Raw genomic sequence first — 15,061 nt, forward strand, 5'->3', positions numbered from 1 at the left:
AAAACCAATCATCTTTTCTTCACTAAGTAAACAGATTAATGAAGTTAAGAATACAAATTTTATATGAAAACAGAAGATTTCAAGTGCTATGCCTTCACTTACTAATTTTTTGAACTTGGGCAAGTTTTTTTTTTTTTTTAACCTTTTTAAGCCTAAATTTTCCAGGCTTTAAAACTTTATTACTAATAATATCCGACATACAGGGTTTGGAGGATTGCGCAGGTAATGAAGATAAAGCAGTAAGTACAGTACTTACTCAATAAATGTCAGCTGTTAACATTATTAGTATTATCTAATACAAATTATTTGAAATGTCATGAGATGAATAGGAAGAGGAGGTGACAACATAGAAAAGTACATTTCAAATAATGTGAAGTTGGGAAAAAGGCAGAATGTAAGTTTGTGTATTATTATGTTTGTTTGCAACTACATATGAAAAAATAAGTGCGAAGGGGAAAAAGAAACCTGAAGGAATGATTTTAAAATGCTATTGGTGAGTGTGTAGGGTATTGAAATTATGAGTCTTCTCTAATTTCTGGTTGTTTTGTCATTATGAGTCTAATTTCCAGTTGTTCTGTAATTTGTGTTTATATTTACTTATATTACTTTTATAACAAAGAGCAATTGTATAAGAAAACAATTTAAAGCTTTCATAATAGATAAAGATAAATAAAATATTTTTACTTGATGTTCTTTCTCAATACTATAAACCACTTTCCTCCATGCTTTATGAAACTTCTATTAAAGAATTGAGGCCTGGCATGGTGGCTCACACCTGTAACCCCAGCATTTTAGGAGGTTGAAGTAGGCAGATCACTTGAAGCCAGGAGTTTGAGACCAGCTTGGGCAACATGGTGAAACCCCGTCTCTACTAAAAATACAAAAATTAGCCCAGTGTGGTGGTGTACGCCTGTAATCTCAGCTACTCAGGTGGCTGAGGCACATGAATTGTATGAACCCAGAAGATCATGCCACTGAACTCCAGCCTGAGTGACCGAATGATACTCTGTCTCAAAAAACAAACAAACAAAAAAAGAATTAAAGGAAACAATAGTAATCATATTTAGTTTGGAGACAGAATTTTTTCTTTTTAATTAAATTAATTAATTAATTTATTTATTTATTTTTGTAGTGACAGGATCTCCCTATATTGTTCAGGCTGATATTGAATTCCTGGCCTCAAGCACTTCTGCTCAGCCTCCGAAATTGCTGAGTTTACAGGCATGAGCCACCACACCCAGTGTAAATCAATCTTTACAAGAAGTGATACTATTTAGTTCTTAATGCACAAGACATCGTTATCCAAGGGCTTGCTCCAGAGCCATTCTCCTAACCATGACACAACACTGTCTCCTTTTTTTTTCCCTTCTCCTTCCTTCCCCTCCTTCTCCTTCCCCTCCTTCTCCTTCTCCTTCTCCTTCTCCTCCTCCTTCTCCTTCCTTTTTTGAGGGTCTTGCTCTATTACTCAGACTGGAGTGCAGTGGTGTGATCATGGCTCACTGCAGCCTCAACATCCTGGGCTCAAGTGATCCTCCCACCTCAGCTTCCTGAGTACCTGGGACTACAGGCACACACCACCACGCCCAACCAATTTTTAAATTTTTTGACAGAGATGGGGTCTGCCTATGTTGCCCAGGCTGGTCTCAAACTTCTGGGCTCAAGCAATCATCCTGCCTCAGCTTCCCCAATTGCTGGGATTACAGGTATGAGCAACTGCACCCAGCATGGAGAGAGAATTTGATGCAAGAGTTGACATTTATTTTAGTTAGGTTTTCATACATTTTAAATGTAATTTAAAGACATGGGTCTTGTATAAGTTGAGTGGAATTGAAATGACAACTTCAATTTGCCTATAGAAAAAGCTGTATTTGTTTCTTTTAGTCCCATACCTTAAAAAGAAACCCCCAGATTGGGCTTGGTGGCTGACTCCTGTAATCCCAGCACTTTGTGAGGCCGAGGCAGGCAGATCACCTGAGGTCAGGAATTCAAGACCAGCCTGGCCAACATGTTGAAACTCCATCTCTACTAAAATCATAAAAATTAGCCAAGCATGGTGGTGGACGCCTGTAATCCCAGCTACTTGGGAGGCTGAGGCAGGAGAATCGCTTGAACCCAGGAGGCAGAGGTTGCAGCGAGCCAAGATTGTGCCATTGCACTCCAGCCTGGGCAACAGAAGCGAAACTCCGTTTCAAACAAACAAACAAAAAGCCTAAATTGGTGCTTCAAGACTATGTTATTTCGCAAAGGTACAATCTAGCTGAAATTATATACAAGTAAGTAGGTATAGATTTTTACTGTTGGGCTAAAGTTTATGTTTATCTATTTTTATTCTTTAAGCTAAACAAACATTCAGAAAATATTCTATGCATTTTTTGAAGCATAGGGTGAGTAATGAGGACTTAGATTTTTTTATTAACCAATTTAGTAACTATATAAAAAGAAAAGGAGTTGCTTATGAATAAATATTAAAATTAAAAGAAATAGGCAACTATAAAAGTAAGTATTTTTAATAATAGCATTGATTTTAGTAAGAAATCAATTAGGCTGGGCTGAAAAGAAAAACTGGCTTAATGTAAAGTAGTTTTAATATGTCAAATATTCTTTTTAAACTCATGACCCTGGAATATCATTTCCACCTATTTCTGATGCTAAGGTATCAACTGTGCCAGGTATTGTGCTACTCACACAGGTGGGAAGGAGTAGTAACATTTTGTGGATTTTTTTTTTTTTTAAATACTGCAGACTAGCTGGGCGGGGTTGGCTTAGCACTGTAATCCCAGCACTTTGGGAGGCTGAGGCGGGTGGATCACCTGAGGGCAGGAGTTCAAGACCAGCCTGACCAACATGGTGAAACCCCGTCTCTACTAATAATTACAAATCAGCCAGGCATGGTGGCACATGGCTGTAATCCCAGCTACTCGGGAGGCTGAGGCAGGAAAATCGCTTGAACTCAGGAGGCAGAGGTTGCAGTGAGCTGAGATTATGCCGTTGCACTGCAGCCTGGGTGACAAGAGCAAAACTCTGTCTCCAAAAAAAAAAAAAAAAAAAAAAAATACGGCAGACCACAGAATCATGGAGTATACGGTCCAGCCTTCTGTCTTCAGGCGAAATTTTTGAAAAAAATTTCCATAAGTCTATTTTAAAGTAGTAAGTCATCATGATTGAGAAGATTAAAGGGACAACAAAGGTTGGTTCTTTTTCATTTCCTTCTGGTCTCTTTTCCCTCTTTTTAGACAGGAATTTAAAAAATTTATAAGCCCAGCGAAGGTAGAGCATTATGTTAATGATTAGCTCGGAAAGATATCCTTTGTTCTGGAATCAGTTTCCACATTACATGATTGTGTTAGTCTGGGAGTTAGGTGCTCACAAGAATGGCTTATAGACCCTGTGTGTGTACATAGCCTCCCAGAAACACACGTGAGAAGCACTTTCCAACAGTGAGGTTATAATGGGTTGTTACCTCTACAGAAGATGCGCCAGCATGTTGGTACTTAGAATAATAAACATGTTGTTTATTCTTCTCATTGAAAGAAAACATAGAGAAGGCATGTAACTTTAGAATCTAAAAAGTGAAAATACTTCTTTTGCCCTATTCACAATGATTATCACTTCTCTGGTAGGATTAAGGACAAACATCAAAGAAAAACAAGACACGGCACCTGTTCTCAAAGTTTCCAATGTACTTGGAGAAACAAGTCAAACCCACACATGAAGCAATTAGAGAATGATATCATATGTAAAAAGTTTGATATTATTTGGTACTAAAATGTTAATATTGGCTAATATTTATTTCATTTATTAACCTTTTGCTATGTGGTAGACACTATTCTAAATGCATTTTAAAATATTAGCTCATTAATCCTCACAACAAATTTATGACGAAGATAGTATTATTATCCCCATTGTACAAAGGCAATAGGTCCAGAGAGGTTCGGTAATTTGTCCAAGATTACCCAGCTAGTCAGTGGCAGAGCTAAGATTTAAACTGAATGGTCCACCTATAATGACCTACTTCTGTTATTGTTCTCTATTTCATATTTGTTTTAATGTTAAAAATATTAAAAACTATAAGATACACACAAACCACCATTTTTTTTATACCTCAGTGCAGGGAGACTGACCCTAGACAAAGCTCTTGACATGACTCACTACCTCCAACATGAAACAAGCAGCCCCGCACTTCTCAAAGGTCTGAGTTACTTGGAATTGTTTTACCACATGATGGACAGAAGGAATATTTCAGATATCTCTGAAAACCTCAAGGTTTGTGTTGCTTTTAGAAAATGTATTAAGTAAATACACGGTGTCTGGAGTATCAGTGAGGCTCAGTTTGTTTTGTCTGAAGTCCTTGAGGTTAAATCTGGAGCAGCTCAGGAGACTGACTGATAGCATTTAATGGTCAATGACCCTCGTTCTTTATCATTGCCAATCCTAAGAGCTAGATAACCAGGATCACGTGCAAAGCATCTCTACTAAAGGTGATTTTATTTTATATCCATTGATATTCCCCTTTCAGATAGGAAATTAAACCATGTTTTAATGCAAAAACTGTTTCCTAAGTGTGGTGGGTAGGAGCCAGAAAAAGATAAGAGAAATACAAAGATACACTGTTTGGGGAAAGATTGGGAAATATGCAGAAAGTTTAGAGTTGAGCCCTTTAGATGGGCAAGAGCTGTGTTAAGGACTAAATTTAGCCTCTCTGTTAACCATCTCATATTTTCTACAGCGTTACCTTCTTCAGTATTTTAAGCCAGTGATTGACAGGCAAAGCTGGAGTGACGAGGGCTCAGTCTGGGACAGGATGCTCCGCTCGGCTCTCTTGAAGCTGGCCTGTGACCTGAACCATGCTCCTTGCATCCAGAAAGCTGCTGAACTCTTCTCTCAGTGGATGGAATCCAGTGGAAAATTAAAGTAGATATAGACTTCTGTCCTACTCTTTGTTCTTTTCTCTTTGATGTAAAAGTCTTTGATCAAGCAAGACATTAGATCTAAAACCTTTTAGTGAGGATAGAAAAAAAAAACATGCTGGGAATTACAAACCCTGTTTCATGCTCTCACACTGTAAGTGCTATGTATGGCGACTAGTACAATCTCTACCATGAAATGTAATGGTGTCCATTATTCCTGTGCTGGCAGGGTGCAGTGGCCCATGCCTATAATCCCAGCACTTTGAGAGGCCGAGGAGGGTGAATCACTGAGGTCAGGAGTTCAAGACCAACCTGGCCAACATAGTGAAACCCTGTCTGTACTAAAAATGCAAAAATTAGCCAAGTATGGTGGAGCACGCTTGTAATCCCAGCTACCTGGGACGCTGAGGTGGGAGAATTGCTTGAACCTGGGAAGCAGAGGTTGCTATGAGCCGAGATCACTTCACTGCACTCCAGTCTGGGCAACACAGAAAGGCTCTGTCTCAAAAAAATAGAAAAATTTCCTGTGCCAAATTGTTATAAGATGCTATCATAACTTCTCTCTCTATAACTAAATCTCAGTGAGCTTTTTGAAATCCTTTCTTGAATTCTTCCTTTTAAAAAAGTAATTCAAGTTTTCTTCTTTCTGGACTTTTTTACTTGTTGGGATTCAAGCCTAAAATCAGTTTTACCAAAAAAAAAAAAAAAAAAAAAAACCTTAAAAAAAACCTTTTAAATCTATTATTCTCTTCTTTTTGTTTCTGTTTGAATGGGTTGTATGAGTGAAGCTAAAATGTAAACATCCTGCTGCCCTATACAAAATAGAATACTGTTATTTCATCTTTATGCTGGTTATAAGAAGGATAATCTTAACCTGCAGTAACCCACCTATAGTAGATATAAATGTTCAACATGTTGAATATACCTATGAAAATATTCTAGGTAAACTTACTTATGCTCATAAACAAAAATATGTAATTAAATATTGTTGGTTTTTTCTAAACTCCAAGATTGCTAGTATGACTTTTAATGAAGAATTTCCTTACATAGATGAATTGATTACTTCATTCATTTGTGGATGTGAAATGTAACTAGTTGCACATTTCCTTTATGCCAGCCAGGTATTGCTGTAGGAGCTAAGGATAAAGTGGTGAACAAAACAACCATGCGGCTTACCTTCAAGAAGCTTACAGTGTGTTTGTTACCAACTGTTATAAATTTGTTCAGCAAAATACACTAAAGTGAAAACAATATGTAATAAAATTTAATTATTTGATCTTCATTATATTATTCAATGTCACTTGGAGTATTTAAGTACATATAGTATAGCGGAAGTAGCACAAGTATTAGAATCATAGGTTTAAATCCCATCTGCAAAATCGCAAATTATGTCATCTTGTGCAAGTTACTTAACTTTTCTGAGATTTATTTCCACTTTAAAAAAATCAGGATAATAGCTATCTCAGAGGGTAGCTTTTGACAGTTAAATAAGATGTATGGAGGCTAGTACAATCTCTACTACATGGTCACTTCATGTCAAATGCAAGTTTCTGGCTTCACAAATCCAAGTTTCTAGCTCCCTCCTCAATGCTCTGTGTTGTGTTTTTTCTGAGACATCGATAACAGTTCTTGTTGATCCATTGACATTTGGGATTAAAAAGTCATATGCCCATTTAGAATAAAACCTGGTTAATGTCCTCAAGATAATAAAAATCAAAATAGTGGTGTCTTTTGTAGAAGGACAGAAAATCATGTCACTGCATCTTATCAGTTTTTAAAAATTACAAAATAACTAGACACTAATGACTTGTACTAAATTAAGATTCTCTAGGCCTAGAGAGTCAGATGACTCCTGGACAGGCCTCAGAAAATGCTCTCAACTAGGCCAAGTGCAGTGGCTCATGCCTGTAAGGCCAAGGGGTGAGAAGATCACTTGAGCCCAGGAATTCGAGACCAGCCTTGTCAACACAGTGAGAGCCCGTCTCTACAAAAAAATTTAAAAATTAGCCAGGTATGGTACTATGTGCCTATAATATCAGCTGTTCAGGAGGCTGAGGCAAGAGGATTGTGCAGGAGGCTGAGGCTACAGGGAGCCATGATCACGCCACTGCACTCCAACCTGAACAACAGAGTAAGACCCCGTTTCAAAAAAAAAGAAAAAGAAAAGAAAAAAATGCCCTCAACTTGGTGATGAAAAAGCATCAAGTAATCATCTTTTAAAAAAATTCTTATAGCACCAATAGTGGTTACTACATAGTAGAATTTATATAAACCAGTAGTTTTGTATTTCAGAAAGCTTTTATATTTGTTGACTACATCAACTTTCTATTTTCACCACAGAGTGGTTAAAATTTTATGCTTATTTTCTTGCTAACATTTTATCATCAGTAGGAGATAAAACACAGATTTGCAGAGTAAAAGCACATAAAATATTTTTATAGAGTTTGGCAGAGAAAAAGATTTAATACATTGAGTACTGAAAACAATTCAGAGATTATTCTGTTATGGGACTTAAAATTGTCATAAGAAAAAAGAGTTTTTCTTTCATAAAACTTTTTCTTCATTTTTGTGCTTGATATTACAGTATACCAACAGATGTTTTAAAGATTGTGTATTCTGTGGGTGCTCAGACGACAACAGGATGGAATTACCTTCTAGAGCAATATGAACTGTCAATGTCAAGTGCTGAAAAAAACAAAATTCTGTATGCTTTGTCAACGAGCAAGCATCAGGAAAAGTTACAGAAGTAAGTTCAATAATTTAACTAAATGGTTATAAGTAAACTGACACAAATTCAATGAAGTCACTAAAACTTCAGCCACCAGTTTTAAAGGCATAAGATAATTGAATCAGAATGTGTATGGCTTTAACTTTGCTTTCAGAAAAGAATATATTGACAAAATACAAATAGTGAAAATAGGTATTCCCTAGTTATTAATCATATGATTGATACTAGACAAGTGGTTATATTTTATCTTCAGAACCTTGAAGGAAAGTTATTGTAAAAGTACACTCTTGCATATAAGATGTATAAACGATGCTAATCAAAGTTCTTTGAAATAATTAGTAAACGTTTTTGCTAGGAACAAAATAAAAATTATTTCTAAAAAAGGTAAAAGTTTAATTGGAACATTAAAAAATTGGTAATTATACTTTTATCATCCCTCTTTCTGTTCTATTCCTTTAATATATTGGTAACTTAAGTTAATGTCCATGTACAAAATAACTACTATTTAGAAACAAATTATTTTTCTTTCTTCAGGTTAATTGAACTAGGAATGGAAGGAAAGGTTATCAAGACACAGGACTTGGCAGCTCTCCTTCATGCAATTGCCAGACGTCCAAAGGGGCAGCAACTAGCGTGGGATTTTGTAAGAGAAGATTGGACCCATCTTCTGAAAAAGTTGGTATTCGTTTATATCCAATGTGTGTTCTTCCATGCAGATGTCTCAGTTGCCTCAAACCAAATGGAATCGAATGTTTCTCAAAGTATATAAATGATACCATTTGTATCTAAATAGTTCAGTGGAGTCAACTTTGAAACTCCCTAGCTCAAATTATCCTATCCAGGGGTAAGGGAGAGACGTGAGTATAAGGGAATGGGAAACAGCCTTCTCTCATTCAGTACAGGCAAGAAAGCACTGGGAGCAAGTCTGAGTTAAATTAAATGCAGTCATCAGCCCCCTCCCACCATTCCTTCTTGGCTGTCTCCTCAGCCCAGAAGAATCCCAAGATGCCTTGTATAGTGCATCACACATATGTGGCCTCGTTTGTTAATACAGTTTTGTACTGGGGGAAAACCTCAGGAATTTTGGTAAGAACTACTCCTCACCCCGAGAACCCCTGTGGAGGTGGCACAGTGGAGACCTTGGTTCAGGTGAAAGAAACCCAGTCAGGAGTGTTTGGGGAGCCCTCCCTCCAAATTGTTTTGGTTCTGAGTCTTTTCTGTGGTTTCAACTTTGGGGAGAACTGGAGCTCATTTCAATATGTTCCTGGGTCTAAAATATCCCTCAGAAATAATCAATAACGATTAGATTTTGTTGGAATGGAATGTATAAGACAGCATTGCTTTCTCTCTCTCTCTCTCTCTCTCTCTCTCTCTCTCTCTCTCTCACACACACACACACACACACACACACACACACACATCACAAAACCCTGTAAGGCATTCAGCCATCCTCCATCCAAATTTAAAATGTCATTTATGACTTATATGGAAATATGTTGAATCAGAGAGATATGATTTGCTTTGTTTATGTCAGGGTGAGTTAGCATCCCTGATGCCATTAATTCCTAGTTCCTTCTCTTTCATGTCATAGCCATGGAAGGTTTAGAGTCCTCAGACAGCTTTGCATAAGCAAAAAGCACATTTCCACTTCTCTCCCAAATGCTCAAGGAGTTGACAGCCACATGAGACCAAATAGAAACTGCTTTAATATGTGTGTGTGTGTATGTTTCCTTTAAAACTCTACTTGAGCCATTGATTTGTCTGTTTGCATGATTGTCATTTTCCTCCTGAAATGATCAGACTTTTTCTACAATGCTGTGGATTTCATTTTAAATAGGAAATGATGTCCCTGCCCAACCATGTGCAGAGCCCAGACTTGGAACCATATTTTTTCTGAGCTGTAACTGTGCTCTGCTTTATCAGCATGAATCACTTTGACCCGTAGTACAAGTTTTCCATATATAAAACATCAGGTTGAAGGATGCATTCTGTGGCCATTAATGAGAGTTCAACCAAGTAACATTGCCCCACCAAACACAATGTTTAAACACAGTGGTATCCAAAATGGGATGAGAAAGTGTGCAAGAAGTTCAATACATTAGAGTGTCTATTATTTCTTACCTAATTTTAAATTGTATAGTGTTATAAATTTATAAACATAAATGATATATAGTGTAAAAAGTTTAATAAATATATTATTTACATTATTTATCTCATGCTTTTAATTTTATCATTCCTTAACATATGCATATAATTTTTTAAATTAATTAATTATTTTTGAGATGAAGTTTCACTCTTGTTGCCCAGGCTGGAGTGCAATGGCACGATCTTGGCTCACTGCAACCTCTGCCTCCTGGGTTCAAGCGACTCTCCTGCCTCAGCCTCCCAAGTAGCTGGGATTACAGGCATGTGCCACCACGCCCAGCTAATTTTTTTGTATTTTAGTAGAGATGGGGTTTCTCCATGTTGGTCAAGCAGGTCTCGAACTCCTGACATCAGGTGATCCACCCGCCTCAGCCTCCCAAATGCTGGGATTACAGGTGTGAGCCACCACACCCAGCCCATATAATTTATAAATAAAAATATGTATATTGAGAAGTTCTTGCTCAAAAAATCTTTACTGACAGGAGTATGCAGTGAAAAAAAAAAAAAAAGTAGGGAACACTGCTTTAAACAGAAACATAAAATTAAACATAAACATTGCTGAATAACCATATTACCCAAAGAAGCGGTATCTACCTTTCATTTTATAGTAAAATTTGATAAGTTTCACAGCTTTAGAATTGTACTGGATGAATGTTATTATGGTAATTAACAGTATCTATTGTAATACACAAGCTTATCGCATAGTTATTAATATACATTAAAAATATAATACAGGATATAATAAACATAAGGTCAGTATTTCTATGACTTTCTATGGTGTTTCTTTTTATTTTCAGATTTGACTTGGGCTCATTTGCCATAAGAATCATCATCTCTGGCACAACATCTCACTTTTCTTCCAAGGATAAGTTGCAAGAGGTTTGTGACTTTCTATTGTTAACAATTTCAAAAAACATGTTCAAACTGTAGAACTGAAAGTAAACTTAGATATAATCTGATTTGAAGTTCTCATTTTATTTTTTTAAAAAGTTGTTTGTCCAATGCCATATAGCAAGTAAATGGAAGGGACAGGATTAAAACCTGACACTTGGCCGGGCTCACACCTGTAATCCCAGCACTTTGGGAGGCCAAGGCAGGCAGACCATGAGGTCAGGAGTTCGAGACCAGCCTGACCAATATGGTGAAACCCTGTCTCTACTAAAAATACAAAAATTAGCCAAATGTGGTGGTGCGCACCTGTAGTCCCAGCTACTTGGGAGGCTGAGACAGAAGAATCACTTGGACCCAGGAGGTAGAGGTTCCAGTGAGCTGAGATCACATCACTGCACTCCAGCCTGGGTGACAGAGCCAGGCTGCATCTCAACAAAACAACAACAACAACAAAACAACAAACCTCTGTTCCTTAAAAATACTTTCTTAAAATGCATATATTCGTAGCATTCAAAATGAAAATAGACTTGAGAGGTGAACCCTTTTGTATTATTTCTTTCATATTGTATTATGATGCAAGAGTGATTATATTAAAGTTTGGATGCCTACTTAATGATCTTATTAACAAAACTATTGTTGGTAATTCCAGTTGTCTTTTTTTTTTTCACAGTGTCTCAGCCTGTCGCCCAGGCTGGACTCTGCAGTGGCGGATCTTCGCTCACTGCAGTGCCTCCTCACTTCTCCGGGTTGACGCCATTCTCCTCCTTCAGCCTCCTGAGTAGCTGAGACTACAGGCGCCCGCCACCATGGCCGGCTATTTTTTTTTTTTTTTGTATTTTCTTTTAATAGGGACGGGGTTTCACTGTGTTAGCCACGATGGTCTCCATCTCCTGACCTCGTAATCCACCCACCTCGGCCTCCCAAAGTGCTGGGATTACAGGCGTGAGCCACCGCGCCCAGTCTTTTTTTTTTTTAAAAAAAAGCATTATAGTCTGCATCTTTTTTTCACAATAAATCTTGAATTTATTTACCCTTTAGGCAAATTCAGAATTCCAGAACTTAAATCCCAGCTCACCATTTACTCTATGACTTGGGTAAATCATTTAACTTCTTTAGTCACATCGTGGTCACTTGTAAGATGAGGATTTATAATTTTTGTCTTACTTTACCTATTGTTTGAAAATAAAGTGAATAATTATGCAGAAAAGTAGAAAAGAATCTTTTAGAGGTTGACAGAGAAATGCCTATACCTGTGTGTATATAATTTGCAAGCTCTTTTGAAAATTGTTGGAAGACAAAGTGGTTTTATTGTTTCTTTGTTTTTGAAACTGCCTCACTCTGTTAGCCAGGCTGGAGTGCAATGGCACGCCATCTTGGCTCACGGTAACCTCCACCTGCTGGGTTCAAGCAATCCTCCTGCCTCAGCCTCCCAAGTAGCTGGGACTACAGGCATGCACCATCATGTCCGGCTAATTTTGTTGTTGTTGTTGTTATTGTTGTTATTTTTTGTAGAGTCAGAGGTTTTGGCATATTGCCTAGGCTGGTACTGAACTCCTGAGCTCAATTGATCTGCCTGCCTTGGCCTCCTAAAGTGCTGGGATTACAGGTGTGAACCACCACACACGGCCAAGACAAAGTGTTTTATGAACTGTCAGTAATTTTGTTTCTTCAATATTTTACAGGTGAAACTATTTTTTGAATCTCTTGAGGCTCAAGGATCACATCTGGATATTTTTCAAATTGTTCTGGAAACGATAACCAAAAATATAAAATGGCTGGAGAAGAATCTTCCCACTCTGAGGATGTGGCTACTGGTTAATACTTAAATGGTCAATAGAAAAAGTAGGCCGGGCGCGGTGGCTCACGCCTGTAATCCCAGCACTTTGGGAGACCCAGGCGGGCGGATCACGCCGTCAGGAGATCGAGACCATCCTGGCTAATATGGTGAAACCCCATCTCTACTAAAAACACAAAAAATTAGCCGGGCGTGGTGGTGGGCGCCTGTAGTCCCAGCTACTTGGGAGGCTGAGGCAGAAGAATGGCGTGAACCCAGGAGGCGGAGCTTGCAGTGAGTGGAGATTGCGTCACTGCACTCCAGCCTGGGCGACTGAGCCAGACTCTGTCTCAAAAAAAAAAAAAAAAAAAAAAAGAAAGAAAAAGAAAAGAAAATAAAAAGTACATCAGACATGACTACCTCCATGAAGTTACACAGGGTAACACCAGCAAAGCTCAAGTCGAGAGCTCTGGATATTTTGTCTAACCAACAAGAAGTTTCAAGAAATCAGACAGTGCAGTTGCCTGCTTTCAGCTATCATATCCAGCCAAAAGATGCATAATGATGCAGTGGTGGTGGAAGGCCAGTTCAGTATCCTATTTAAAAGTAAACTTCCCAAATAATGGATATATGTGGAGATACAGACGTAGATATATAGATATAGCTGTAATTATTTAGCCTCAAGCGACTTTCTCCATTGCTTCACGCTATGCCACTATTTAGCTCCTTCAATTTTTTTTTAACTTGCTTTTTTAACTTTGTATTCTATAGTTTGCCCAACCAGTTTTACGTCCAAGAAAAATTAGCCAATGCATAAAAGATACAAACTATGAAAGGCAAGGATCAGGAAACCAGAGACTTTGTCACCACATCTCCGATTATCAGAAACTAGATGTCAGGGTTTATCAAGAAGGCTAGGAAGGCCTTTTGGGTTAAGTCTTACATTCATGAAGAATCTCAAGGGTAGATTTTTGAGACCATTCCAAATGAATGGTCTCTGGTCAAATGAATGAATCTGCCTTACAGAGACACAAGCGGGAAAGGAATATAATTCATACCATTTGGTTTAAGTCTTACATTCATGAAGAACCTCAAGGGTAGATTTTTGAGACCATTCCAAATGAATGGTCTCTGGTCAAATGAATGAACGGTCAAATGAATGAATCTGCCCTCACAGAGATACAAGAGGAAAAGGAATATAATTCACACCATTTGGTTTAAGCCTTACATTCATGAAGAACCTCAAGGGTAGATTTTTGAGATCATTCCAAATGAAGTTGAATCTGCCCTCACAGAGATACAAGAGAGAAAGGAATATAATTCATACACCATTGCATTTTTAATAAATCTTTTGAAATTTGCAGAATTAGATTGCATTGTATATTTTGGGTTAAATCATAATTGAATGTAAATATTTAAATGCATCACCATATTTTATAACCCAGCTTAGCATTTCTTCATATTTTAAGGAAACTCCCCACCTCCTTCTTTTAAGGGCACCTCTTGCTCTCTGAAATGCCCTGCTAAATGCTTCTCTTAATTATTTGAATAAGGTAGTTTGGAATAAAGAAAGAAAAGATCACTCTACATACAGATAGTAAACTTAATTTGTGATCCTATATATGAGACAGTATGAAAATACAGATAAGTTTTAGAAAGACTCAAAACAATACGTAAATGACTGATGTTTGCATGATTAAGGAAAACTGGGGATGTTGGGTCAAGAGGGGAAAGTGTTATTCAATCCACTTTGGAGCAATATCATGAAGGTCAATTATAATTCCATATACCTTTCTTTGATGCCACAGTCAGACATAGCATACAGTTTGGGTGGCCATGGACGTGCCCCAATACATTACACATTTTTTTGTTAAATTTGTTTTCAGATCATTTCATGGAAACTGTGACGTATCTTTGACTCTAACTTTGACTTGGTGGTGGACCTACCTTGGTTTATATAACACCTAAGTGATATCCTTTAGAATTACATGTATTTTAGCTTAAGGAAATTGAAAAAGTAAAACATACTGGTTTTTTCAACAAGACCATATGTAAATTAAATAGTAAAATGCGTATGAGTTTCAGTAGAACTGCACCATCAACAATGTTTCCATAAATATGCAGAGTTCTTTCTTTTGTTTTGTTATTTACAATATTGTTATATTGAATGCATTTGCAATTTCTAGGATTCTAAAGAATTGAGTACTGAAAGTAGCAATTTTATTATTTGATGATAATATGAGAATTACTGTGCCAATACTGTTTTGATGAATAAATAGACTTTTAAAAATAAATGTATTGTACTTATTAGTGTAGTATTTCAAAAACCTTATGGTAGATGCCAGGCCACTGACACCAACTTCAGACTTGGTTAAGTTACTTTTATTTTCTTTTACTCTGAATGAATCAGATGTGAAAAAGTTATATATAAGATCATGAATATATGATGGGGTGAGCAGATACAATTTCTCTGGGCCTCCCCCATTCTTCACAAGGCCCAGTGAGAATTATGTGGTTCCAGCAACCCACTCATAATGAGAAATCTTTCAGATTACGAAAGCCCAGAACCACTGGCTTTGTGTGGGGGAGAGTGGACACTTTGACCCTCAAGAGTCT

The 15,061-nt window shown here is 37.3% G+C and overlaps 1 protein-coding gene across 1 annotated transcript in view; it reads left to right on the plus strand.

Annotated features, from left to right (window-relative positions):
• ERAP2 (endoplasmic reticulum aminopeptidase 2) overlaps window positions 1-14,739 on the plus strand; it is a 46,950-nt gene extending 32,211 nt beyond the window's left edge. Inside the window, exons 14-19 of the mRNA XM_009208827.4 lie at window positions 4,107-4,263; window positions 4,727-4,911; window positions 7,492-7,653; window positions 8,170-8,310; window positions 10,578-10,659; window positions 12,354-14,739. Of these exons, the coding sequence (XP_009207091.3) occupies window positions 4,107-4,263; window positions 4,727-4,911; window positions 7,492-7,653; window positions 8,170-8,310; window positions 10,578-10,659; window positions 12,354-12,497 (871 nt within the window). The 3' untranslated portion in view covers window positions 12,498-14,739. The remainder of the gene's footprint in view (window positions 1-4,106; window positions 4,264-4,726; window positions 4,912-7,491; window positions 7,654-8,169; window positions 8,311-10,577; window positions 10,660-12,353) is intronic.
• The last annotated feature ends 322 nt before the right edge of the window (window positions 14,740-15,061 follow it).

Source organism: Papio anubis, chromosome 5 (genome assembly GCF_008728515.1).
Source record: "Papio anubis isolate 15944 chromosome 5, Panubis1.0, whole genome shotgun sequence".
Lineage (NCBI taxonomy): Eukaryota > Metazoa > Chordata > Mammalia > Primates > Cercopithecidae > Papio > Papio anubis.